The following is a 27,731-nucleotide window of genomic DNA, read 5'->3' as shown; positions in this document are numbered from 1 at the left end:
GGATCATCCTGAGAAGTAACAAGAGAAGGATCTTTCATCTGTTCTTCTGCAAATGAAGGTATGTATGTATCTGCTCTTTGAACCGCTGAAATCTCAGAAGGTTCAGAGTCAAACACTTCTTTTCCAGTCTGGGCAGCTTCTTTGGCTAAAGCATCTGCGGTTGCATTTCCTACAGATAACTCATCAGATTTTTTATGTGCAGCGACTTTCACTATAGCAAACCTATTTGGGGCCCTAGATGCTATTTCAAAAATTGTTTTTAAAGTGTCACTGTGCACCAAGGTCTTGTTGGAAGAATCCACATAACCTCTTCTCTCCAAGATAGGCAGATAATCGATTAGGGACCTGACAACATAGGAGCTATCGCTGTAAATTACCATTGGAACCTGGTCATCAGCTTCATTCAGCTGTAGGACCATTCTTACCGCTTCTAGCTCTGCCCATTGAGCTGAGAAATGACTTGGTAATTTGTGCTTTACCACTTATCCTCTTTTGGAATAGAAAATTCCATATCCTGTGTAAAAGTGTCCCTCTAGAAAAATCTAGAACCGTCTACAAACACAGGTTCATCTGTGTCTTCCGACTGACGTCTGAAGAGAGATGGACTTGGTTCTTGGAACGTTTGTAGGCAATCATGGGTTTGTACTTCATATTGCATCAATTGAGGAAGAACATATTTGGCCTTATAATCTACTGTACCTCAATTTGATTTCGAGACAATGAGAGTAACCAATGGGCAAATCTCTGATGTGACACACCTGGAATATTTTTCTCGAAGAGGAGCTTTAGTGTGGAATGTGGCGTTTGGAGAATAATTCGATTGAACCCAATTACCGTATTTTTCGGACTATAAGATGCACCTTAGATATAAAGAAGAAAACGGCACTTCCTTCGTATGTATTTTCAAAAGATGCCGGGGTGCACTTCAGGTTCCAAAGCCATAATACAAGAAGTAACAAGGCACTCCCAGGGTGTGATGAAAAAGTATATTTATTGTGCTTGAAGAGAACGTTTTCGGCCCAAATTGGACCTTCCTCAGTAGCACTAAGCATAAAAATAAAATACAGTAATAAATAACATAAATACATAAGATGTATATAACACTGAGGGCAAACAAAATAGTTTCAAATAAATGACAGTGTACATTATAATATTCAAATTCATATTCTTTGACAGGAAAAGTCTCATACATATATTCATTTCATATATGTGACAATATCTGTAATAAACAGATTCATATTGACTCAGAGAATTTTTGAAAATAAAATGAAGAAAAGGGGAGTAAAAGAAAAGAGAAAGAAGAAGAACCATAGAGAAAAGAAAAAGAAGAAAAAGAAAAAAAGAAGAAAATGTTGGTTTGTACAGGGTTAATGGAGGGAGGGAGGAAGATCTGTAGTAAAATGTCTATATGGGTGGATGAGAATGGTAACACTGAGAGACCAGTGGATAGCATATTTGTATAGCCATCAGGGGTGTAGGATGTGATAGTATGATTATAGAGTAAGGTGGATTAGTATGGATGTGAGCACTGTGTGTGGGAGAATGTTTATAGGAATTGTAAGTATTGTGCAATGAAAGTGGAAGACTAGATATGAGTATTGTGAAGGAGAGGGAAAGGATTTAATGGATGATCTGTAAAGAAGTAAATAACCGTCAGAAGAGAAGGCTGAGAGGAAACCGAAGCATGACATGAATCAAACGTGAAAACACCGAGGTGCTTACCAAATGTGAGGAGGAATGTAGTATGGACTGCAGGCGCGGAATCCACTTTCTCTTCAAGCACAATAAATATACTTTTTCATCACACCCTGGGAGTGCCTTTTTACTTCTTATAAGATGCACCTGACCATATGACGCACCCTGGTTTTAGAGCAGGAAAATAGAAAAATAACATTTTAAGCAAAAAAGGAGTCATGACACACTGGGGTGAGGATCTGCTGCTGACACTTTTATGGGGGTAATATCCCCAAATTCTCTACCAAGATACCCCATCCTGGTAATGATCCTCCTGCCTTGTATATACAGTATATACCCCCATCCTGCTCATATACCCCCATCCTGCTCATATACCCCCATCCTGCTCATAATATACCCCCATTCTGCTCATAATATACCCCCATTCTGCTCATAATATACCCCCATTCTGCTCATAATATACCCCCATTCTGTTCATAATATACCCCATCCTGCTCATAATATACCCACATCCTGCTCATAATATACCCACATCCTGCTATACACCCCCATGCTGGTATACGGCCCGCATCCTGTGGCACATAAAAAAAATAAACGTTCATACTCATCTTACCTCACCTCACTCCCTGCAGCATCGCTCCTCCTCCCGCCTGTGTCAGCGGCAGCGCCGCTGAGTGGAGCCGTCCCCGTTAAACAGCAGGCCCACATGATCACCCCTGGCAACTACAGCCTGGAGTGATCATGTGCGGCTGTATTCACTGCCCCCCGTGCACCATCATCAGTGCGGGGTGCAGTGAATCAGTACACTCACCTGTCACCGTTCCCCTGCAGTACCACGATCTCCTCCTGGCTGCCGGCGGCCGCTGAGTGGAGCCGTCCCCGTTCCCCTGCAGCACCGCGATGTCCTCCTGGTTGCGAGCGGCTGCATGTGGACACGTGTGCACAGCGATGACGTCATCGCTGTGCGCACCGCTAGTCTCCACTCAGCGGCCGCCGCACAGACAGGAGGACATCGCGGTGCTGCAGGGGAACGGGGACGGCTCCACTCAGCAGCCGCCGGCAGCCAGGAGGAGATCGCGGTACTGCAGGGGAACGGTGACAGGTGAGTGTACTGATTCACTGCACCCCGCGCTGATGATGATGCACGGGGGGCAGTGAATACAACCGGACATGATCACTCCAGGCTGTAGTTGCCAGGGGTGATCACGTGGGCCTGCTGTTTATCCCTCGCCCATCCACCCGCCCACCTGTCAGCGCTGAGAGACGATGGGCGGGAGGATGGGCGTGCATATTAAATGAGCGGGTCCACGTGGTCACGGCAGGCGCTGCTACAGCCTGCTCATGCCCCCGATAACCCGCTCCACCGCAGCACCCTCATTCCACGCAGCCCTACATTCAGACCATAAGACGCACCCCCACTTTCCCCCAACATTTGGGGGGAAAAAAGTGCGTCTTATGGTCCGAAAAATACGGTATATGTTCTGTTATTTTTATTGCGAAATACACTCCCACCAGGTGTCTTGCGCGCACCTTGAACCCCCTCTCAACAGGTGAGAGAAGCTTAGAGAAGTAACCAAAGATTTTCTATTCCCCCCCTTGCAGCTGCAGCAAAACCACAGAGATACTTGTCTCTGAAGTGTGTGCTTGGAGCGCAAAAGGTGCATTCTTTTCCACCATAGTTAACGCAGGTGAGTGTTGTAGATCATGTTTCAATTGTGTGAAGGCTTTTTCCTGTTCGACACTCCAGGGACCAAAATAATCATCATTATCACCTTTTAAAAGATCATACAAAGGTCTGGATTTGTCAGCAAAATTGTCAATGAAATCCCTTGAATAATTTACAAGTCCTAAAAAATGTCTTAGTGCCTTGTGTGATGTTGGAATTGGAAGGGATGCTATTGCCTCTATTCTGTCCTGTAGGGGTAGCCTTTTACCTGGACTTAGCAGAACTGCTAAAAATCTGACCTCAGTCTGCATCAGTGTGACCTTTTTGGTATTCAGTTTCAATCCTGCATCATGCAGAAGCTCAAACAACTCTGCCAATAGCGAAATATGCAATTCCTCATCCTCTGTACATAGCAACATATCGGCCACATATTGCAATATACATTCCAGATGAGAAAATCTTGACAAAAGTTTTGCTAGCGCCTGATGAAAAATGCTTGGCGACATATGCGCCCCCTGAGGTAGCCTACAGAACAAGTATTGTTGATCCAGATGGTTGAACGCAACCTTATATTGACAACTTTTCTCAATCGGTATACTGAAAAAAACATTATTGATATCCAATACTGAGAAATACTTTGCCTTTGCATTCAATCTTGACATCATGTTATGTGTATCAGCTACAATCGGTGCAACATTGGGAGTAAATTTATTGAACATCCGTAAGTCCAATATCATCCGATAGCTACCATCGCTTTTCAGAACACACCACAATGGATTGTTACAAACAAATTTGCCTTACGTATGACACCTTGATCCAACAATTCCTGAATAATTTTAGACATCGGAGCAATTGACTCTGGGGGCAACTTATACTGACGCTGTGGAGGCGCATCCCGCCCTTCCACTTTCACCACTAAATCCTTCATAGTTCCTACTTGATTTCTGTACTGAGCCCATAGAGAAGGAAACCGTTGTACTATCTCAGTCAATACTTCATTACCACCAGTTTCAGGCCACAAATGATCAGAGGACACTACATCGTTCAAACAACCGTTAGAGTCTTTCCAAATTGTTTTGTTACCCAAATCAATAATCCAGCCATGCTTTCCATAAAATCAGTGGCAATTATGTTCTCAGTATCCCGACAACACCAGATATCCATTTTTGTTTCCACAGAACCAGGTATTTCCAGAAAAACATCCTGAGCTAAAGTTACCGTTGTTCCATTTTTGTCACTGAAACCAACAATTGCACATACAGGGGATCTGGCTTTAAATGTAGATCAACATTTGTTATGCTCAATTGCGCACCTGTATCAAGGAGAAACATTACTTCCTGGCCGTTAAGATGTACCTTTAAAAATGGTCGACCACAGCTATCCATTGAAACTCGAGTGACAAATTCCAGTGGATGAAGTCTGGGGACTGGCTTTGCTAGTCAGGAAGATGGAGAAGGAAGAAGAGCAGCAGGTGTCTTGTTCCTTGCATCCAACTCCTTTATGGTCATTTCCCTAATTTGTTTGGTCAGTGGTGCATATGGTGATTGGTTATTCCTGTAGTCAGTATGAGTGGGTGTGTATGAAGGAGGAGGCGCTGAAGATGGGGGAGGTGCGCTTGATGTAATTGGCATCAGTCCATTCTCTTTACCCAGCTTTTCCTCAGCTCCCGCCCTTAGGAATTTCTTACATTCCCACTTAGGATGGCCAGGAAGGCTGCAGAAGAAGCAATGAATGTTGCTTTTTTTGCTTGCCCCCCCCTGAACCCTTGTTCTTAGAATTCAGTATGGGTCTCTTGTTCTTATTATTTTGTTTTTTCTGTGATACTGTTTTGTCATCATTTGTCTCCTTTATCATGGCTATTTTTGACTTTACCTGATTTTGCTTCATTTGTCTCCGTATTCTATCAATAAATGACGTGGCCTCCTGTAGATTGTCCATCCTAGAAGCGATTTCGAATGAAGCAGGGTCAAAATTTTTAATTTTTTTTTAACAAAAGCTTTGACCATGGAAGTCGGTTCTTGTTCAGATCCGATTTCCATTATCATTCGGTAAGCTTGTTCGAATTTGACCAAAAAAACAAAAGGGTTCTCTTGTATGTGTGTTTTAAGATTTTCTAAAATTTCAACAGTTGGGGTACATTCTCCTGTTGTGAATAGAATTAACTGTTTCAGCCTATCTTCCTTTGTATCATGGATCAGGTCATTGTGTTCATTTGTCCTAGGTGTGGCTTGTAACCTTTTTGTCATATGAGAGGGAAGCCATACCCTAAATATTTTATTCCTTTGATCATCATTCATTTATCTGCGTTCGATTCAAAAATGTCCGCATTATGGAAGGTGTCCATTTTATCATCATATTTGGGTATGTCTTTTATGATTTTCATTAATTGGTCATGGATTTTAATATTAAGACAGGCTGCTTTTTCATGTAATTTCTTTTTACGTATTTCTTCCTCGTTCAGACCCTCATCCACAGTTGTGTTCAACTGTTCAGGAACATCTGAACCTGAGGCAGGTGATGCTGAGGCATCCCTTTGATGTTGTCATGTATTGGCAGACACATGTTTTATATCTTTACGTAATTTTGATATTAAGTCTGCTCTAGTTTCCAATTGATCTTCCAAATTTTCAATATGTTCAGCCAATATTGAACAATTTGGACAATCTGTTGTTTCTGCATCTGCTATGTGTGTGTCCGTTGTATTGGATATGTTTGTAACCATGCAGATGGTGTGTGTTGGCTGTGCCCCACCCACCATGGAGTTCTAAGTATAAACCATGCCTAATACATTCTGTATCTTTTTCTGCAATTTTTTCACAGTATTATTATTATTATTTATTATTATAGCGCCATTTATTCCATGGCGCTTTACAAGTGAAAGAGGGTATACGTACAACAAATCATTAACAGTACAAGACAGACTGGTATAGGAGGAGAGAGGACCCTGCCCGCGAGGGCTCACAGTCTACAGGGAATGGGTGATGGTACAATAGGTGAGGACAGAGCTGGTTGCGCAGTGGTCTACTGGGCTGAGGGCTATTGTAGGTTGTAGGCTTGTTGGAAGAGGTGGGTCTTGAGGTTCCTCTTGAAGCTTTCCACGGTAGGGGAGAGTCTGATGTGCTGAGGTAGAGCGTTCCAGAGTATGGGGGATGCACGGGAGAAATCTTGCAGTAAAGATCTTCTTATCTATCTTAGTATTCTCAATTTCACATTGCCGGTACAGATTTGACCATAATTGAGCATCACTATGCTTATGATCAAAAGTATACTCCACATTACTTTTCTTAGAAATATCATGAAGAAAATCCATTTTCTCACCTATATGTAGATGTAGATGCGTTTGTCCTGGAATGGGTCCAACCGTCTGTGGATTGATGGTCTTTGTGTCCTGGAAGGATTCTCCTGGGGATTTCCTGGATTGATGGTCCTGGATGGATCCTCAGATGTCCGTCAGGGCACGACTCATACGACCTTCTTGCGGTGGAATTACGTCAATCCTTGTCACTCTTCTAAGGTTCCCTTTGATTTAGACGCAGTGTGAGTCTTTTCCTACAGTCTTTTGAACAAACACGTTACTCCTCCTCACTGCCCCCCCCCCCTCTTTGGACAAAAGGCCAGGGAAGTGTAACGGAAGAAAAGTCCCGTAAACAAAAAAACAGCAAGAACTAACGTGAAAGTGAAAATTCACCACGCATGCCAAAACGGGAAAGACACCTGTGCCTCTCAATCAATCAGGCTGAAGCTCGCCAAATGTGGAAAAATTAGGATTGGCATATATACTTAGCCAGTATATAATGATTGTTTAGAGAGAAAATGAGGTGCAAAACATATGGGTTTATTTAGAGTTAAAAATCATTACAGAAAAAGAATGCTTGGCTTAATTAAAATTGAGTAAAAAGAAAAAGAAAGAGTCCATTTATCTTACATAGCTGTGATGTCACGGCAATCTTCCATCAGTCTTTGGTTGAGAATGGTGGGGGCATTCTGAACCCATAGAATATGACCCAGCTTATATACTATTTTGCTACAGCGCTACTCACTCCACTGACTAAACATGGTTCTGCAGTGTCTTCGGAACCCAATATACACCTCATTCCCATTCTTGGTTTTGCATGATGTAACCATCGAATATGAGTTCTAAGTTGTATGTATATGTCATGTGCAGCACTTGTTTACCAGAACAAGGGTAGTTAACCTTTAACCTAATGTAATGTACAGTTAGGTCCAGAAATATTTGGACAGTGACACAATTTTCGCGAGTTGGGCTCTGCATGCCACCACATTGGATTTGAAATGAAACCTCTACAACAGAATTCAAGTGCAGATTGTAACGTTTAATTTGAAGGTTTGAACAAAAATATCTGATAGAAATTGTAGGAATTGTACACATTTCTTTACAAACACTCCACATTTTAGGAGGTCAAAAGTAATTGGACAAATAAACCAAACCCAAACAAAATATTTTTATTTTCAATATTTTGTTGCGAATCCTTTGGAGGCAATCACTGCCTTAAGTCTGGAACCCATGGACATCACCAAACGCTGGGTTTCCTCCTTCTTAATGCTTTGCCAGGCCTTTACAGCCGCAGCCTTCAGGTCTTGCTTGTTTGTGGGTCTTTCCGTCTTAAGTCTGGATTTGAGCAAGTGAAATGCATGCTCAATTGGGTTAAGATCTGGTGATTGACTTGGCCATTGCAGAATGTTCCACTTTTTTGCACTCATGAACTCCTGGGTAGCTTTGGCTGTATGCTTGGGGTCATTGTCCATCTGTACTATGAAGCGCCGTCCGATCAACTTTGCGGCATTTGGCTGAATCTGGGCTGAAAGTATATCCCGGTACACTTCAGAATTCATCCGGCTACTCTTGTCTGCTGTTATGTCATCAATAAACACAAGTGACCCAGTGCCATTGAAAGCCATGCATGCCCATGCCATCACGTTGCCTCCACCATGTTTTACAGAGGATGTGGTGTGCCTTGGATCATGTGCCGTTCCCTTTCTTCTCCAAACTTTTTTCTTCCCATCATTCTGGTACAGGTTGATCTTTGTCTCATCTGTCCATAGAATACTTTTCCAGAATTGAGCTGGCTTCATGAGGTGTTTTTCAGCAAATTTAACTCTGGCCTGTCTATTTTTGGAATTGATGAATGGTTTGCATCTAGATGTGAACCCTTTGTATTTACTTTCATGGAGTCTTCTCTTTACTGTTGACTTAGAGACAGATACACCTACTTCACTGAGAGTGTTCTGGACTTCAGTTGATGTTGTGAACGGGTTCTTCTTCACCAAAGAAAGTATGCGGCGATCATCCACCACTGTTGTCATCCGTGGACGCCCAGGCCTTTTTGAGTTCCCAAGCTCACCAGTCAATTCCTTTTTTCTCAGAATGTACCCGACTGTTGATTTTGCTACTCCAAGCATGTCTGCTATCTCTCTGATGGATTTTTTCTTTTTTTTCAGCCTCAGGATGTTCTGCTTCACCTCAATTGAGAGTTCCTTAGACCGCATGTTGTCTGGTCACAGCAACAGCTTCCAAATGCAAAACCACACACCTGTAATCAACCCCAGACCTTTTAACTACTTCATTGACTACAGGTTAACGAGGGAGACGCCTTCAGAGTTAATTGTAGCCCTTAGAGTCCCTTGTCCAATTACTTTTGGTCCCTTGAAAAAGAGGAGGCTATGCATTACAGAGCTATGATTCCTAAACCCTTTCTCCGATTTGGATGTGAAAACTCTCATATTGCAGCTGGGAGTGTGCACTTTCAGCCCATATTATATATATAATTGTATTTCTGAACATGTTTTTGTAAACAGCTAAAATAACAAAACTTGTGTCACTGTCCAAATATTTCTGGACCTAACTGTATATAAGCTGTTCATGGCTAATTACAGACCGTTGCTAAGAGACCAGATGAAGAATAGCACTGGCTGTCAGCCAGTTAGCGATTTATCATGTCAGGTGTTTTGGCTAGAAATTCTTCAAACTCACAAACACACGTCTTAGGGATGAGGGGTCTATACATTCATACAAGCTAAAGGCCTGTATTTAATGAGTTCAAATAATCATTTTTAATAAACTCATTATTTTACAACTGGTCTGATGATATCATTATTCCCTTTTTGAGAGTTTAATGCCCTCTTTTCAGATCTGGATAAGTTATAAGGAATATTTCCGCATCGGGTTTTTAACAGGTTGAAATCCTGAAGCACAATTTCACAGAATGTGTGTAAATTGTGTCCTTTACTTTCCGTAGGATAAAAATTAGAGGTCCTTCTAAGGTCAGTGTGTAAGAATTGATCGGTGACCAAATCACCTGAAAGTGCACTATTGGATGTCTCCCTACCTGCCATAATGGTATAGTGTCTCTGCAGAGTCAATTTTCTAATAAATGTCTGTAGATCGGTAAATAAATCAAATTATTTTTTATTAAAAGTGGGACAAAAAGAAAGGCCCTTATTAAGTAAAGAAATTTCAGCAGTAGTAGGTGTATAATCTGAAAGATGAAATATATTATTTGTCTTATTTAAGCATCCAGCAGATGAACTTTTTTCCATTTTTATCTTTGTTTTGGCTCCAGCTTTGGTCCCTCTGTAACGCTTTTTTTTTTTTACCGACTTGGGAGTTAGATAATTGGTTATCCCATTGTTCTGACCGGGGGTGGCCTTGGGTAAAAGAAGCACCAATGTTGCAGCATTAGTGGAATTATCAATAGTGATAAGTTTATTATGATCAGGTAGAGTAGAGGATGAACCAGGGATTGCAGTAAAATCCTCTGTATTATCATGAATGGTGAGATCAACCAAATCAAATGAAGTATTGCTACATGTATTAGATACTAGAGGGTTAATATTTCTATCAGATGCCAGAGGCTTAAGGGGGCTTTACACGCACCGACATCGCTAGCGCTGTCGCTCGTGAAAGCACCCGCCCCTGTCGTTTGTGCGTCACGGGCAAATTGCTGCCCGTGGCGCACAATATCGCTAGGCCCCACACATAGTTACCTTCCTAGCGACGTTGCTGTGGGCGGCGAACAACCTCTTCGTTAAGGTGGAAGTTCGTGCGCCGTCATAGCAACGTCACACAGTGGCCGACCAATAGAAGTGGAGGGGCGGAGAACAGCCGCATTAACGACATGCCCACCTCATTGCCGGAGGACGCAGGTAAGCTGTTGTTTGTCGTTCCCGGGGTGTCACACGTAGCGATGTGTGCTGCCTCAGGAACAACAAACAACTTACGTCCATAACGACCAACGAGATTTTGGAAATGAACGATCAACGATAAGGTGAGTATTTTTGATCGTTAACACTCACTCGGAGCTGTGATGCGCAACGACGTCGCTAACCACGCCAGATATGCGTCACGAATTCCGTGACCCCGACGACATATCGTTAGATATGTCGTTGCGTGTAACGGGGCCTTTAGATACAGAGTCAACTATTCCAATCTCCTTAAAGGAGCTGGAATTAGCTGCCATCAAAGAAACCACAGATCTCTTTCCTCAATTTATCGATTCGCGTCTGAATGATAGCCAAATCCTGTTCTGTATCAGTGTTCAATTTGTCTGTATTGGTATGAAAAACCTTATTACCATCCGAGGACAGAGTATTTGTCCCCATAAGCGTTGTATTAGTAGTGATAGGAGCAATAGAAGAAGAAATGTGTATTTTATTAACCTCAATAGAAGGAGGAAGATATGAGTGTTTCTCATGGACTGTAGGGGGGTAGTTAGTGGTCCGTACAGGAGGGATCGCTTGGTCAATGTTTTGTGAACTATTGTCTTTAACACTGACTAGTATTGGAGATGACACACTAGGATCCGTAGAATGCTAGTGAACTGCTGAAACCTAGTCTTCTTATATCTACTGTTGGTGAAACCCCTTGTGTGGTTAGAACCACTCATGGTGGAGCCTTTTCACACAGGCTTCTCCCCTGTGTGAATTTTGTGATGTCTAACAAGGTCTGATTTCTGAATAAAACATTTTCCACACTCTGAACATGAAAATGGTTTGTCCCCGGTGTGAAATTTTTGATGCTCAACAAGTTCTGATTTCCGAATAAAACATTTCCCACACTCTGAACATGAAAATGGCTTCTCCCCTGTGTGAGATCTTTGATGCCAAACAAGTTCTAATTTCTGAATAAAACATTTCCCACACTCTGAACATGAAAATGGCTTCTCCCCTGTGTGAATTTTCTGATGTCTAACAAGTTCTGATTTCCGAATAAAACATTTGCCACACTCTGAACATGAAAATGGCTTCTCCCCTGTGTGAGATCTTTGATGCCAAACAAGTTCTTTTTTCTGAATAAAACATTTCCCACACTCTGAACATGAAAATGGCTTCTCCCCTGTGTGAATTTTGTGATGTCTAACAAGGTCTGATTTCTGAATAAAACATTTCCCACACTCTGAACATGAAAATGGCTTCTCCCGTGTGTGAATTTTCTGATGTGTAACAAGGTTTGATTTCTGACTAAAACATTTTTCACACTCTGAACATGAAAATGGCTTCTCCCCTGTGTGAATTTTCTGATGCCTAACAAAATCTGATTTCTGAATAAAACATTTCCCACACACTGAACATGAAAATGACTTCTCCCCGGAGTGAGATCTTTTATGCCCAACAAGTTTTGATTTCTGCATAAAACATTTCCCATATTCTGAACATGAATATGGCTTCTCCCCAGTGAGAGTTTTTTGATGATTGGAATTTTGGTCTTGTTTGAAAAGATCAGATGACAGAGCTTTCCGAAGAACGACTGGAGGTAAATTTGGGACAACATCATGTTCTTCATATGTATTATGTGTGATATTGTCATTATCGGTTATAAATTCTGAAGATATTAGAGATCCATCTGAACAACCAATACAGTCATGTGCTAAAAATAAACAGAATGTTATTATTTTTTAATCATATTATCTTGAAAGTTCATTTATTTTTTTAAACCATAACATCAGAAATTAAATTAGGAAAAAAATGTATTCTTAATCTGTTGGCCAATTTTGACATCTGTTACTTCTTCGTTAATTCAGATCTCCCATTCCTAGCACCAGTTCTCTGGAATGTACTACAGTAAATAATCTGACTGATTGTCACAATGTGACTGCAGGATAATGAGGGACAGGGGGCTCCTATACTGTCCCTCACGCTAGAGGACCCTAAGCTATTCCTAACCTCTGGAATACCCCTGAAGATGGAGATGCTGGAGTCTCGTGCCTTACTATTCTGCTGATGAGATCTAATCTGTAATCCCCAGAGGAAGGAAGGGGCAGAAATATGATGGAAACAGAATAAGACAGACGGGAAACACAGATTAAGACAGATGAAACACATCGCAAACTCACAGAAACAAACAGTGAAAGACTAAGGAGAAAAGAAACAGCAGGAAAGCAGCAATAAAAAGACAACAAGGGTTAACACCACAACAGCTCACAGTAATAATGCACAACAACCACCCGTAAGTCTGGATCACAACACCTGACCAGACCAGTATAGGTAAGCTATAGCTGGCATTAATGAAATAGTCCAGCCAGCATATACAGGAGGGGGAGCAAATGATACTTTCTACTCTACAGCATGTGATCAAAGACATTAACAAGCAGCCCCGCAGAGAATAACTCTTGTTAGCCTGCTTAAGTCTGTGGTTCGACGCCTGTGTCTCCCTGCGCTGCTCACAGACATCAGAGAAGTTAACATGCAATGTATAAGAAGCTATAATTTCCATAGATCCTGACACCGCCATGACAGTTGGCAAACCTGCAAAAATCTCCTTGCAACAGTGATCCACAACATAGACATTTTCAGAGATTTTTTTTCGAAAATAAAATAGTTACAGACAGATACCAGATATTTAACGGGGTTGTCCGGGACGATTGTGGCGATGTACACTGGAAAATTACGTCAGGGACTGGAGTGAGATTTTTGGCATAGGAATGTCCCAGTTTGGTATGAATTAGAGAAACCGTGGCATCACACCCTTGTTCTGGCTGAGCTTTGCTCATTTTGGCAAAGCTGATTAAAATTGGCGTGAACACACACACCAGCCTGTCTCCTCTTCACCTTCATACTCCTGCAATTAAGACCTTTGGTCACATGACGTGATGTCGAAAAGGTTTTTAAGCAGTCCTATAATCGGCATATAAACACTGGGGCACCTAGGAGAATGGGAGCCTTGTGAAATTGCCCACTTTGTTCTCCCTTTCCCCTAATGCCAGTCCTGCATGCCAGCCTGTCTTCTTTTCAGTTCTTTAGGGGTACTTTGCACACTGCGACATTGCTATCCGATGCTAGCGATGCCAAGCGCGATAGTACCCGCCCCCGTCGCACATGCGATATCTTGTGATAGCTGCCGTAGAGAACATTATTGCTACGGCAGCTTCACACGAACTTACCTGCCCTGCGACGTCGCTCTGGCCGGCGACCCGCCTCTTTCCTAAGGGGTTGGGTCGTGCGGCGTCACAGCGACGTCACACGGCAGGCGGGCAATACAAGCGGAGGGGCGGAGATGAGCGGGACGTAAACATCCCGCCCACCTCGTTTCCGCATAGCCGGTGGAGGCAGGTAAGGAGATGTTCCTCGCTCCTGCGGCTTCACACACAGCGATGTGTGCTGCCGCAGGAACGAGAAACAACATCGTATCTCTTATTGGTGCGACATTATGAAAATGTCCGACGCTACACAGATCACCAATTTAAGACGCTTTTGCGATCGTTTATCGGCGCATCTAGGCTTTACACGTTGCGACGATGTTACCGGCGCCGGATGTACGCCACTTTCGATTTCCCCCCGACGATATCGCAGTAGCGATGTCGCAACGTGCAAAGTACCCCTTAGACTCCTGCAATTAGTAGACCTTTCGTTACATCATGTCACATGAGTTTGAAGTCATCAGACGTCCCAGAATAACACTGATGGGGTTCCTAAGACAGTGGAGTTCCTGAAAAATTGCTCCCAAAGCTGGCCCTGACTGTAACTAGGGCTTATTTTTGGAGTTGGACTTATTTTTCAAGTATTCTCCACAAATCCCGTAAATTCATACTAGGGCTTATTTTTGGGGTAGGTCTTATTTTCAGGGAAATAGGGTATTCACGAACCCTCTGCAGGTCTTTGAGTTGCCTTCACAACAACATAGAGAAGGGACTAGAAACAAACAGCAGAAGAATCAGAAGCAAAGAAAATACAGCTGAAAAAAAACAGAGCAAAGTCTAAAAATTTAAATACAAAATAAGTGCAGAAAGTACATGAGTAGATATCTCTTACAGGATAGAGCTGGAGGAAACACATCCTGAGGAACATCGGGATCTTCTTGTTTACAGTCCTGTGGGAGAAGAGGACGGGGACATCTCTCTGGTGTTGTCCTCTTACTGGATAGAACTGGAGGAGACACATACAGGGACTGAATTCAATACAGATAATTATAGGCCGTGTGTATTTACTCCTGTCTATTACCTGGTGATGTGAGGGGCTGGGGAACCTCCATCATGACGTCCTTGTACAGATCTTTGTGTCCTTCTAAATACTCCCACTCCTCCATGGAGAAATAGATGGTGACGTCCTGACACCTTATAGGAACCTGACACATACAATGATACCGTCACCCCCGATCCCTTCATAGCATTACTGTATAATGTCCCAGCATTCCCAGCAGTGTCACCTCTCCAGTCAGCAGCTCAATCATCTTGTAGGTGAGTTCTAGGATCTTCTGGTCATTGATGTCCTCATGTATTGGGGGGTGAGGTGGAGGCCCCGTGATTGGACTCAGGGGTCTTCCCCATCCCTCAGACACAGGAGCCTGACAGCGCTCACTAGAGGTCTTCTTCACTACTGTGTATTCCTGGTTATGGAGAGACACAGTAATAAATCTCACTCCAGACATTTCCAGAGTCCTCACCTCTCCAGTTCTGTCCATCTGTTATTCCCATAGATAAGAATGATGTAATGTGACGTCATCAGAATCTCTCACCTCTCCAGTAAGCCGGAAGAGGATCTCTAGGGTGAGGTGTAATATCCTCTCCGCCATCTTGTCCCTGTCCATATCCATCCTTCACGGGGAAATCAGGAGAATTCTCTTATATAGAATAAAACCACTGAGAGGATCTGAAATTATAAGGACCTGAATGGGAAGGAGATGAGCCCATATGTAAAATACTGCAGATAATAAGGGAGGTGAGATATCACTTGAGTAGGAAAAAAATATCTACATGAAATGTGCTATATAAGTAGTAAAACTGACTGATAAAAGTAGAACATTATTTTTATAGCAATATAAATACAATGAAAAGTGATGAATTATCCATATTGCACCTAGAATGGTGTCAATGAAAATGTCGGCTCATCAAGAGAAAAACAAGTCCTCACTCAACTCCATCGACGCAAAAAGAATAATGTTACCGATGTCAGAAAATGGTGACACAAACTGATTTTTTCTACAAAAGTGATTTTTATTCACCACTAGAGATGAGTGAACCTGAAGTTCAGTGTCCGGTACAAACTCAGAGTGGATGCTTTACATATGCAAACCACTCTCGCGATTATCGCTGTGCTCGGGTACGCTCGGTGCTCATCCCGGTGCGAGCAGCTTGCAGTGTTTATCGGCTTGCACTGGGGGTAACAACAGCATGATCGGAAGTAGTGTGCACCCCCCCAAAAACAAAAAAAAAAAAAATAGAAAATAAACTAACCAACTCTCCTATGGACGTGAACTGTTTATGGCTGCATGTGGGTGGAGATGCGAACTGCCCGATTAATGACTTCAAATGAAGTTTAAGTCAAGTTCAGGTCCTAGTTTCACCAAACACATTTAGCAATGTGTAATAAAAACAGACTTCAAGCAACAGTGTCCTTATTAAGCTATGGTGGATAAAGGTTTAGCTGCCTGTCAAGCTTCACACGCCTCAGGGCCCATGTAGGGAGGTCAGAACAAGGGCTTTATACTCAAAAAAGCCCCAAAAATCCTACTAGGGCTTATTTTCAGGATTTCATGGAAACAGTGTAGAAAAAACTGATGGTGCCTTCTCCCTCATACACAGAGGTTATGTCATCACTGCTGAGTCATTATATCAGCCCCAGTTATAAAAGAAGTAAGATGAAAATAACAAATATTTAAATACAGAACTAACCCCCTCCCCCCGAATGTGTGAACTATAGGAAGATACCACTGTCAATCCAAATCTTATTAGCTCCAATCAGGTAAAGAAAACAGCCATATATACAAAATAATAAGTGTTACAAAATAGCTAAGAAATATTTACATGTGGTCATAAACATATAATAAACATATAATATGACAGTGTCCGACTTTCAGTCATAGGGATGGCCCCGATGAGGTTTTAGTTATTGCTCAGTATACAGTGATCAGTGGTTGTATACGTGCTCTCGGTACTAACTGACAGCAGTTTCTAATGCTGAGCGGCTGTCAGTCACTGTAGGGGGCTGCAGGGTATATACTGTATTTTTCATTTTTTAATATGCACCGGATTATAAGACGCACCCCAAATTTAGAGAGAAAAAAAACGAAAAAAAACATGGGGTCCGTTTTATAACCCGGTGGTGTTTTACCGGAGGGGTGTGGCAGCGGTGGTTACAGGAGGCAAGGGCAGTGCTGGAGTAGGCGATGCTGCGGGTGGTGCAGAGGAGGACCCAGATACTCACTGCGGGCTGTGGCACTACTCTATCCTGGTACTGTGGGTTCTGCTCTTCCTGGGGCATCGGGCTCTGCTCTTCTCTGCACTGGGGCTTCAAAGAAATGGCGGCGCCTGCGCTAATGACAGCTTGAGCTGAGATCTCCATCTGTGCATGCAGCGACTCTGGGCACCATTAGTTGAAGTACTCCCCGTCCTTGGCTGCCCAGATGCCTGCCATTGCCTGCTACAAGGATGGCGGTCGTACAGATACACGCCGCAAGCCACAAAGATGCCAACCACCGGCCACACAGATGCTATATTCAGATTTTAAGAAACACCCCTAATTTTTCTCCCAAAGTTTTGAGAGGAAAAGTGTGTCTTATAATCCGAAAAATACGGTATATGGTAATAACAGACATTTCCCTTATTTTCTCACCAGTATCGCTCAATATCAGCAATAAAAACTCGATGCTGAAGTTGGTTTCTTATTGGTCCAGTTTCTTATTCAGGGCTGAAGTCGGTTTCTTATTTGTATTTTTTTTTTCCGTTTTAACAACAAATGTAAAACAATCACAATACAGTGTGGAGTCATTAACCCTTTCCGTAACGCCCTTCGATGCCACGTTTTACCATTTTTGTTGGTGCTTTTCAGTGTATTCACATCTTAGCTCCACACTGCAGTGTATTATATTGGTTTTATTTTTGTTGCTAAAAACCTGTAAAAAAACCCCCCCCAAAAAATATATATATATATCCCACCTATCTAGATTTTGACGGTTGGTGACTGTTCACATTCAGTCATCAGGCCTTGTCCACAGACTATTTACTTCATGCAGCACTTGCTTGGACCTGTCCCGCCCACAGCCATGATTCAGTCACGAGTACGGGATTGAAATAGACCAGGTGAGTGCTGCTAAGAGCAGTTCTGCTATTTCATATGTGAGGCCGTTTGGCACATTTTATAAAAATATTTTAGCGTAGGACTGCCCCAATAGAGATTTGCCGTGACGTGGCGGGGTAGCTCAAGAAATTGCAATTTTTTGCCAAAAGTCTCAAATTTATAAAAAGTACAGTTGGAATTTTCTAGTGCTGTAGTGCACATTTAGTGCTAGCTTTTTTGTTTTTTCACCATGTCGCATTTGCAGGGCCCCTAAGGTACCTAAACCGCAGAAACCTCCCACAAGTGACCCCACTTTGGAAACTAGACCCCTCAAGGATTTTAATCAGGGGTATAATAAGCATTTTGAATCCACAGGTAGTTCATAAAAATGTTGCTGAAGCAGCAAATTTCTCACTTTTAGACTATGTGCCCACGATCCGGCGCCACTGTGTCTAGGACGCAGTGCTAGCCCTCCTGTAGAGATATGAATGTTGTCCACAGGAGAACACAGCTGCCCATGCCCACAATCAGGGTTCAGTGCGCTGCGGTCCTTAGCTATATTGTCACTGCAGAGAACACTCTTATCTCCACAGCAAACAATTAACATGCTGAGGCTCAGGAAACCACGCCACAAGTCAGTTTATGCTACAGAGAGAAGAAGCACAGTGGGCAGGAGATTTCCAAAAATCCTTCCACTGCACTTGTGCTACACAATGCAGCGTTCTGGACGCAGTCCAAACACTCTGCATCCAAAACGCTGCAAACACTGATCATGGACACATAGCCTAAAGAGCTAGTATGAATGGATGGATGGATGGATAGATAGATAGATAGACAGAGGTAAAACACATATATAAGTGTCCCACCCCCCTGTATATTCTAAGCTGGCACCGTTTAGTTAGTGACTTTCATGTGGCACTAAAGGGAGTTTAGTAGAGATGAGCAAGCCTCTGAAGGCTCGAGTTCGGTTGGTTCGTCGAATGGAGGCTCCGTTCGAGTTCGGTTCGGCGAACCGTTCGACGAACCTCTGGAGCCCCATTGAAACCAATGGGAGGCAAACACAAACACATAAAAACACATTATACATGTACACATACAGTTAATAAACATTGCCATAATACTTACAGGTCCCCGCGACGCGTCCTGCACTCTGTCTCCCGCTGCTTTTCCTTCCGATAATCGCTGCGTCCTCCCAGTAACCAGCACTGATGATAGGACCTATCGTGATGTCAAAATAGCATGTGACCAGTCACGTGTCTATTATCTCATTGGCTACAGACTGGTCACATGGCTATGACGTCATGCTAGGTCCTGTCAGTGCATCTCTCCGGTACGCGGTGCTCGTTTGAGCATGTCCGTGTACCGGCGAAATGCTCTGGCACATGGTCGACTCCCCGTTCCTGCATGTGGGCGCTCTTTACCGAGTCAGCCACATGCAGGGACTAGCTGTCACAGCCGGTAAATAGCGGCATCGGGAATCACGTGATCGGAGCACCGTTGCTATGGTAACCCGTCTGTCAGCGGTGACGTCACCGCTTACAGCCAGCAGCCTCTGCTCACTCACAAAGTGAATAGACTGCACGGGGAGCAGCAGCGTCTTCCTCCCATGCAGTGCTGCTGATGGAGCAGAGCTGCATGGGTTGAAGGAGAAAGAAGACAGAAGACCATGGATCATGGAGGGCTGACAGGGACTAATAAACATGGAGTCTCTAAGTGTGTCTGTGTATTTATTTCTATTAAAGTACTTTTTCTCTGTGTGGTGTCTTTTTTTTTTAACCCTTTATTGGAGATTCTTAATGGCCGGGTCAAACGTGCCTGACATTAAGAATCTCTGGCTTAATACTAGCTTGTAAAACAAAGCTAGTATTAACTCATTATTACCCAGCAAGCCACCCGTCACCAGGGCAGCTGGAATTAGATACAGCGCCAGATGATGGCGCTTCTATGAAAGCGCCATTTTCTGGGGCGGCTGCGGACTTCAATTCGCAGCAGAGGGGCCCAGAAAGCTCAGGCTAACCTGTGCTGTGGATTCTAATCCCCAGCTGCCTAGCTGTACCTGGCTGGACAAAAAAATGGGGCGAAGCCCACGTCGTTTTTTTTTATTATTTCATGAAATAATTCAAAAAAGGGCTTCCCTATATTTTTAGTTCCCAGCCGGGTACAAATAGGCAGCTGGGGGCAGCCGTACCTGCCTACCATACAAAAATATTTTTTTTGTAGTTTTTTGGCAAAAAAAATAAAAAATGCTTCCCTGGATTTTCCATTGCCAGTGAAGGTAACACCAAGCAGTGGGGGTTAGCAGCTAGTAGCTGCTTGGATTACTTTTAGCTAGCAATACAAAAAATGCAGCGGTAGCCCATATTTTTTTTTTTTTAATTATTTATTTAAATAACTAAAAAAAAAAAAGAGCTTCCCTGTATTTTGATTGCCTGACATCACAGTGCTGTAAAAATAAATCATTAAAAAAAATGACGTAGCGCTCGACGGTATTTCTGATTCTCAGCGCAGATAAAGCAGACAGATATGGGTTGCCACCCCCATCTTCCTGGTGTTACCTTGGCTGGCAATCAAAATACAGGGAAGCCCATTAATTTTTTTTCTATAAAAAAAATAGTTAAAAAAAAATGACGTGGGGTCGCCCCATTTTTGATAGCCAGCTAGGGTAAAGAAGACGGCTGTAGCCTGAAAAACACAGCTGGCAGCTTTACCGTGGTTGGGATCCAATGTGGAGGTCACCCCAGGCTCTTTTTTATAATTATTTTATAAATAATAATAATTACAAAAAAAAAGTAGGGTCCCCCCATATTGGATCACCAGCCAAGGTAAAGCGGACAGCTGTGGTCTGGTATTCTCAGGGTGGGAAGGTCCATAGTTATTGGTCCTTCACAGCCTAAAAATAGCAGGCCGCAGGCGCCCCAGAATTGGCGCATCCACTAGATGCGTCAATCCTGGCGCTTCACCCCAGCTCATCCCGTGCCCTGGTGCAGTGGCAAATTGGGTAAAAAATGTGGTTGATACTAGCTGTAAGGTCACCTGACATCAAGCCCAGCAGTTTGTGATGTCATGGCGTCTATCAGATACCCGACATCACAAACTGTCAATACTAACAAAAAAAATAGAGAAAAAAAAAATGTATTTGAAGAAACACTCCCCAAAACACTCCCTCTTTCACCAATTTATTGTAAGGAAAAAAAAATAAAGGGGTCCCACGACGACTCTGAACCATCTAGAATATGGGGGGACACGCTCTGGGAATGTATCCCCCATTTTCTAGGAGTGCAGACCCTCCATGTGAGGAGTGTGGTTGCAATGAATCTGCACCCAGTCTCCCCGGGTCCACAGCAGCAGAGTCCATGTCGTAACTGTTGCTACCAAAGCTGCAATGCCCTGCTCATGAGGTAAGGGCATGCCTAATCAGGAGAACTATTCTACATTTCCAAATATTGGTATTTGCTGATATTATTGCTATTCCACCTACTATATATTGGGGATATGATCTTGGAGATGGAATACCCCTTTAAGTCCAGTTATTCAGCTGAATGAATACTAAACAACAGAGCTCGCTATTTAGATATGTTTTCTTGTGGCGTATAACGGACTCTCATGTTTGGTAGTCGTTCAGCAGGGCAACTATAAAATCAAATACCTCCATTTGGAAATGTAGTATAGCTCTCCTGATCAACTATGTTCCTTACCTCATGAGCAGGGCATTGCAGTTGCTTACATATGCATGGTTCCCGCACTCAGTGTCTGAACACAGGAAGTTGAGTTGCGGCGTCTATTGTGAAGGAGGGGGCCGTGGGGAATCAACGCTGCACAGGTACCGTGGGACACCGGGGAACACCGGTGGTGTTATAGGGAGTGACCTGGCAGGGCCTGGGGAGGAGTTTGCCATGACACATGCGACAGAAATCAGAGGAGTAGAGTGAATGCAGCTGGCGCGCTGCTGTGCGCGTGGCCATCTTGGATTTCCGGGATGGGGTCAGGGGGGGCACTTTGGCGACACCGGGGGACCGGAGGGGACCGTGGAGGAGATTTATCTCTCATCTGACATGTTTGTTCATGCCAGATGGGAGATAAAAAGAGAATTTTGTTTACTTACCGTAAATTCTTTTTCTTATAGTTCCGTATTGGGAGACCCAGACATTGGGTGTATAGCTTCTGCCTCCGGAGGACACACAAAGTACTACACTCAAAAGTGTAGCTCCTCCCTCTGAGCTTATACACCCCCTGGAGAAACCAGATCTAGCCAGTTTAGTGCAAAAGCTGAAGGAGAATAGCCACCCACAAGTAAAAACAGAGCAAGAACCGGAACAACCGGAGCCTCTGTCTACGACAACAGCTGGTGATAACACGCGGAACAAGAAAATGCCAACAGGCAACAGGGAGGGTGCTGGGTCTCCCAATACGAAACTATAAGAAAAAGAATTTACGGTAAGTAAACAAAATTCTCTTTTTCTTTATCGTTCCTATGGGAGACCCAGACATTGGGACGTCTCAAAGCAGTCCATGGGTGGGAATAAACAGAAAAACTGAGAAGTAGGCGGAGCCTAACTTCACAAGTGGGCGACAGCCGCCTGAAGGATGCGTCTGCCCAAGTTCGCATCTGCCGAAGCATGAGTATGCACTTGGTAGTGCTTTGAAAAGGTATGCAGGCTAGTCCAAGTGGCAGCCTGACAGACTTGCTGAGCCCTAGCCTGGTGCCTGAAAGCCCAAGAGGCACCGACAGCTCTGGTCGAGTGTGCCTTGATCCCCGACGGGGGAGGCACCTGAGAACCCAGGTAGGCATCCGAAATGGTGGACCTAACCCAACGGGCTAAGGTCGGCTAAGAAGCAGAGAGGCCCTTGCGCCGACCTGTGGTTAGCACAAAAAGAGAGGTGCACCGCTTAAGGACAGCGGTGCGAGACACATAGATCCGGAGCGCTCGCACCAGATCCAGAGTATGCAACACTTTTTCAAAGCGATGAACAGGAGCCGGACAAAAGGAAGGTAGGGTAATGTCCTGGTTAAGGTGGAAAGGAGAAACCACCTTAGGGAGAAAGTCCGGAGTCAGACGGAGAACCACCTTGTCTTGATGAAATACCAAAAAAGGTGACTCCGAAGAGAGCGCAGCTAAATCAGATACTCTCCTGAGGGAAGTTATGGCCACTAGAAAGACCACTTTCTGTGAAAGACGAAACAAAGAAACCTCCCTAAGAGGTTCAAAGGGGGGTTTCTGCAAAGCCGTGAGAACCAAATTGAGGTCCCAGGGATCCAAGGGCCGCCGATAAGGCGGAATGATGTGAGACGCACCTTGCATGAAGGTGCGGACCTGAGCCAGCCGGGCGATACGCCGCTGGAACAGCACTGATAGAGCCGAGACTTGTCCCTTGAGAGAGTTGAGGGACAGTCCCAGCTGCAGACCGGACTGTAGAAAAGACAGAAGGGTCGGCAAGGAAAAAGGCCAAGGAGAATGTCCAGAAGAGCGACACCAGGACAGGAAAATTTTCAAAGTCCTGTGATAGATCTTGGCAGAGGAAGACTTACGGGCCCAAGTCATTGTGGAGATGACTTCAGGTGGGATACCAGAAGCCGTCAAGATCCAGGACTCAAGAGCCACGCCGTCAATCTGAGAGCCGCAGAATTCTGGCGGAAAAACGGACCTTGTGAGAGAAGGTCTGGACGGTCCAGAAGATGCCACGGCACCTCTACGGACAGATGGAGCAGGTCTGGGTACCAAGCTCGCCTGGGCCAGTCCGGAGCAATGAGAATGACTCGACGGCCCTCCATTCTGATCTTGCGCAGAACTCTGGGCAAGAGAGCTAGAGGGGGAAACACGTAGGACAAACGAAACTGGGACCAGTCTTGAACCAGAGCGTCCGCGTTGTGACGGGATGCCATTAGGTCCACTTCCGGAGTGCCCCACTTGCGGCAGATTGACTGAAACACTGCCGGGTGCAGGGACCACTCGCCACTGTCCACGGTTTGACGGCTGAGATAATCTGCTTCCCAGTTTTCCACGCCTGGGATGTGGACTGCGGATATGGTGGACTTGGAGTCCTCCGTCCATTGAAGAATGCGTTGGACCTCCAACATTGCCAGGCGGCTGCGTGTCCCGCCTTGGTGATTGATGTAGGCAACCGCTGTCGCGTTGTCTGACTGGACTCGGATGTGCTTGCCCGCCAACAGGTGGTGAAAGGCTAGGAGAGCTAGAAGCACAGCTCTGGTTTCCAGCACATTGATCGAGAGGACTGACTCGGACGGAGTCCAAGTGCCCTGCGCTCGGTGGTGGAGACATACCGCTCCCCAGCCGGATAGACTGGCATCCGTGGTGAGAATCACCCAGGACAGAGTCAGGAAGGAGCGCCCCTGAGACAGAGAGAGAGGCCGAAGCCACCACTGAAGAGAGCTCCTAGTCTGTGGCGACAGAGCCACTAACCTGTGCAAGGAGGAAGGCCGCTTGTCCCAACAGCGGAGAATGTCCAGCTGCAGAGAGCGCAGATGGAAATGGGCAAAGGGAACAGCCTCCATTGACGCCACCATCTGACCCAGCACCTGCATCAGGTGCCTGATGGAATAACGGCGGGGCCTCAGCAGAGAGCACACCGCCAGTTGGAGGGACTGGTGTTTGACTAAGGGCAACTTCACAAGTGCCGGCAGAGTCTCGAACTGCATCCCTAGGTACGTGAGACACTGAGTTGGAGTCAGAGTGGATTTGGGAAGATTGACAATCCACCCGAATTGGGCTAGAGTGGCAAGAGTGAGCGAGACACTCCGCTGACAGTCTGCGCTGGATGAAGCCTTGACTAGAAGGTCGTCCAGGTAAGGAATCACTGCCAACCCTTGTAGGTGCAGAACCGCAACCACTGCTGCCATGACCTTGGTGAATACTCGAGGGGCCGTGGCTAACCCGAAGGGGAGAGCCACGAATTGGAAATGTTCCTCTCCGATTGCAAAACGTAGCCAACGCTGGTGTGAAACTGCAATTGGCACATGCAGATAGGCATCTCTGATGTCGATGGATGCCAGGAAATCCCCTTGGGTCATTGATGCAATGACTGACCGCAGGGACTCCATGCGAAAATGCCGCACCTGAACATGCTTGTTGAGAAGCTTGAGATCCAGGATGGGCCGGAAGGAACCGTCTTTTTTGGAGACTAGGAAGAGATTTGAGTAGAAACCTCTGAACCGTTCCCGGGCGGGAACCGTTACAATTACTCCGTTGGCCCGCAGGGATGCCACGGCCTGAGAGAAGGCGGCGGCCTTGGAGCATGGGGGAGTTGACAGAAAAAGTCGGTTTGGCGGGCTGGAAGAGAATTCTATCCTGTAGCCGTGGGAGATGATATCCCGCACCCACTGATCGGAGACGTGTTGAAACCACACGTCGCCAAAGTTGCCACCGCCTTTGTGCGCCAGTTGGATTTTTGGTCCTTGGCTGAGTTAGTGGACGAGGCCGAGGGCTTGGAGGACGACCAGTTGGAGGAACGAAAGGAACGAAACCTCGACTGGGTCCTACCCTGGACAGGTTTCCTGGTTTTGGTTTGTGGCATGGAAGTACTCTTCCCGCCAGTAGCTCCCTTAATAATTTCATCCAGTTGTTCACCGAATAGCCTGGACCCAGCAAAAGGGAGCCCAGCAAGGTACTTCTTTGAAGAAGCATCTGCCTTCCACTCTCGAAGCCACAAGATCCTGCGGATAGCGAGGGAATTGGCCGAAGCCACCGCAGTGCGGTGAGAAGCCTCCAGCATGGCAGACATGGCATAGGATGAAAAAGCTGAAGCCTGAGCAGTTAAGGGAACCATTTCGGGCATAGATTCCCTGGCGAGGGAATGCATCTCCTCTAGAGAAGCAGAGATGGCTTTGAGAGCCCACACTGCTGCAAAAGATGGGGAGAACGAGGCCCCTGCCGCCTCATATACAGATTTGGCCAGAAGGTCAACCTGACGGTCAGTGGAATCCTTAAGAGAGGTGCCATCAGCCACTGATACCACGGTCCGGGCTGAGAGTCTAGACACCGGGGGTCTACCTTTGGTGAATGAGCCCACTCCTTGACCACCTCAGGTGGAAAGGGAAAACGGTCATCAGAACCACGCTTCGGGAAGCGTTTGTCAGGACAGGCCCTAGGCTTGGTCACAGCGGCCTGAAAACTGGAGTGGTTAAAGAACACACTCTTTGTCCTCTTAGGCAAGGTAAACTGGTGCTTTTCTGCCAGAGAGGGAGGTTCCTCTGATACTGGCAGATTGAGGTCCAGTACAGAATTAATGGACGCAATCAAATCACTAACATCTGAGTCACTTTCGGACAGAGCAATGGGGCACATGGAGGTAGCATCCGAGCCCCCTGTAAGGGCATCCTCCTCGTCTCGCGAGTCAGCCTCTGAAATAGAGCCGCGGGACGAGGAAGGGGAGGGAGCCCTACGTCTCCTCTTAGGAGGACGGGGCCTGGGACCAGATGAAGAATCCTCTGTGAGCTCCGCTGAGAGAGTCCTAGCAGCAGAGGCACCCTGTGAAGGGGGCTGATGCATGTTCAGCAAAGTCCGGGACAGCTGTCCCATGGAGTCTGCAAAAGATTGGGTGATAGACCTAGATAAGGATTCTACCCAAGCCGGGGGTTCAGCCACAGGAGCCGGAGCAGCCGGAGAGACCCCTGGGGGTACGATTCCAGGCTGAGGCATCGTCGGGTTAGAGCAGGCAGCACAATGGGGATTGGTGCTCTGTTCAGGCAGTAGGAGCTTACATGCAGTGCATATTGAATACAGCTTTGGAGCCTTGCTCCTCGTGTGAGACATGCTGCTGAAGTGGGGGCTCTGCCAGAGTGACCCCCAGAGAGTATATACAGAGGCCCACAACCAGAGGTTGTGGCTTACCAGACCGCTGGAGCGGTGTTGTGTGCCCTCCAGATCCCAAAACCCAGACCCCCAAGCACCTCAGCAGGGATGCTGCAGCCAGTGATGATCGCAGAGAAAAACGCGGATAAAATGGCGCCGGAGCGAGGAGAGGGGGCGGGACCAACTCTGAGAGCGGGATCTGGAGGGCCAAATAGACTTACAGGGGAGGAGACATGTACTCAGTGAGGAGTGTCTCTCCCCTGTGCAAAACAGCCGCTGGGCGGAGCCGCACTGTCCCTCTGCATGAATGACATGCGAGGGCAGAGAAACCGAAAGAAGGCCTCCGGCGAAGTCGGGGCCTAAATTTGAGCGGTGCGGCCAGCGCGCAGGCACCATCGGCGCGGTTCTCAGGCGACAGCCAGAGAACCGGCCGGAAATGTCAGAAAACTCACTCAGCACACTCTCCCACCATAATAAAGTACAGGGACCCCCCGAATATAAACGTCTCAGGTACTTAGCTTGCTGAGATGCAGGGCCAGGTCCCTGGGGATGAGTGCTCAGTCCAGCAGGATCCTGAAGGGCTGCGGATGGAGACAGGTCTCCTGCAAAGCATGGAGAACCGTGCTGGCTCCCACTTCAAGCCAGAGCCCGAGGGATGGTGAAGGAGCGTGGCATGTAAGGCTCCAGCCTTGGAATCAACCTTAACAGCACCGCCGACACAGTGGGGTGAGAAGGGACATGCCGGGGGTCCAGACTTGGACCCGCTTTTCTTCAAACTCTTTCCAAAATTGAAAAATCAGATGAGAATGCATGTGTGGATGTATGCCTCCTGAACACAAAGCAATGAACTGGCTAGATCTGGTTTCTCCAGGGGGTGTATAAGCTCAGAGGGAGGAGCTACACTTTTGAGTGTAGTACTTTGTGTGTCCTCCGGAGGCAGAAGCTATACACCCAATGTCTGGGTCTCCCATAGGAACGATAAAGAAATAATTTTTTACCGGCGCTGTCATTTACTGTAACGTGATCATCGGTATACGGGAAAAACCGGCCTGAAT

General features: G+C 45.5%; 1 protein-coding gene across 4 annotated transcripts in view; it reads right to left on the bottom strand.

Annotated features, from left to right (window-relative positions):
• The window catches only part of LOC142259314 (uncharacterized), an 89,823-nt gene that overhangs the window by 5,167 nt on the left and 56,925 nt on the right, over positions 1 to 27,731 (bottom strand). For 2 of the 4 annotated variants that reach the window (XM_075331784.1, XM_075331785.1), the window contains 5 exons: positions 15,330 to 15,479; positions 15,021 to 15,200; positions 14,816 to 14,939; positions 14,627 to 14,740; positions 9,199 to 12,245 (listed from right to left, as the gene is read on the bottom strand). In XM_075331784.1, the coding sequence (XP_075187899.1) occupies positions 11,278 to 12,245; positions 14,627 to 14,740; positions 14,816 to 14,939; positions 15,021 to 15,200; positions 15,330 to 15,407 (1,464 nt within the window). In that variant the 5' untranslated portion in view covers positions 15,408 to 15,479 and the 3' untranslated portion in view covers positions 9,199 to 11,277. Of the gene's footprint in view, positions 1 to 6,679; positions 7,633 to 9,198; positions 12,246 to 14,626; positions 14,741 to 14,815; positions 14,940 to 15,020; positions 15,201 to 15,329; positions 15,480 to 27,731 lie in introns of those variants that run through there. The other 2 variants (XM_075331782.1, XM_075331783.1) reach the window with 2 other exon arrangements.

Source organism: Anomaloglossus baeobatrachus (genome assembly GCF_048569485.1).
Source record: "Anomaloglossus baeobatrachus isolate aAnoBae1 chromosome 5 unlocalized genomic scaffold, aAnoBae1.hap1 SUPER_5_unloc_7, whole genome shotgun sequence".
NCBI lineage: Eukaryota > Metazoa > Chordata > Amphibia > Anura > Aromobatidae > Anomaloglossus > Anomaloglossus baeobatrachus.
Note: the sequence above shows the minus strand (reverse complement) of the source record. Positions and strands in the feature narration are given on the sequence as shown.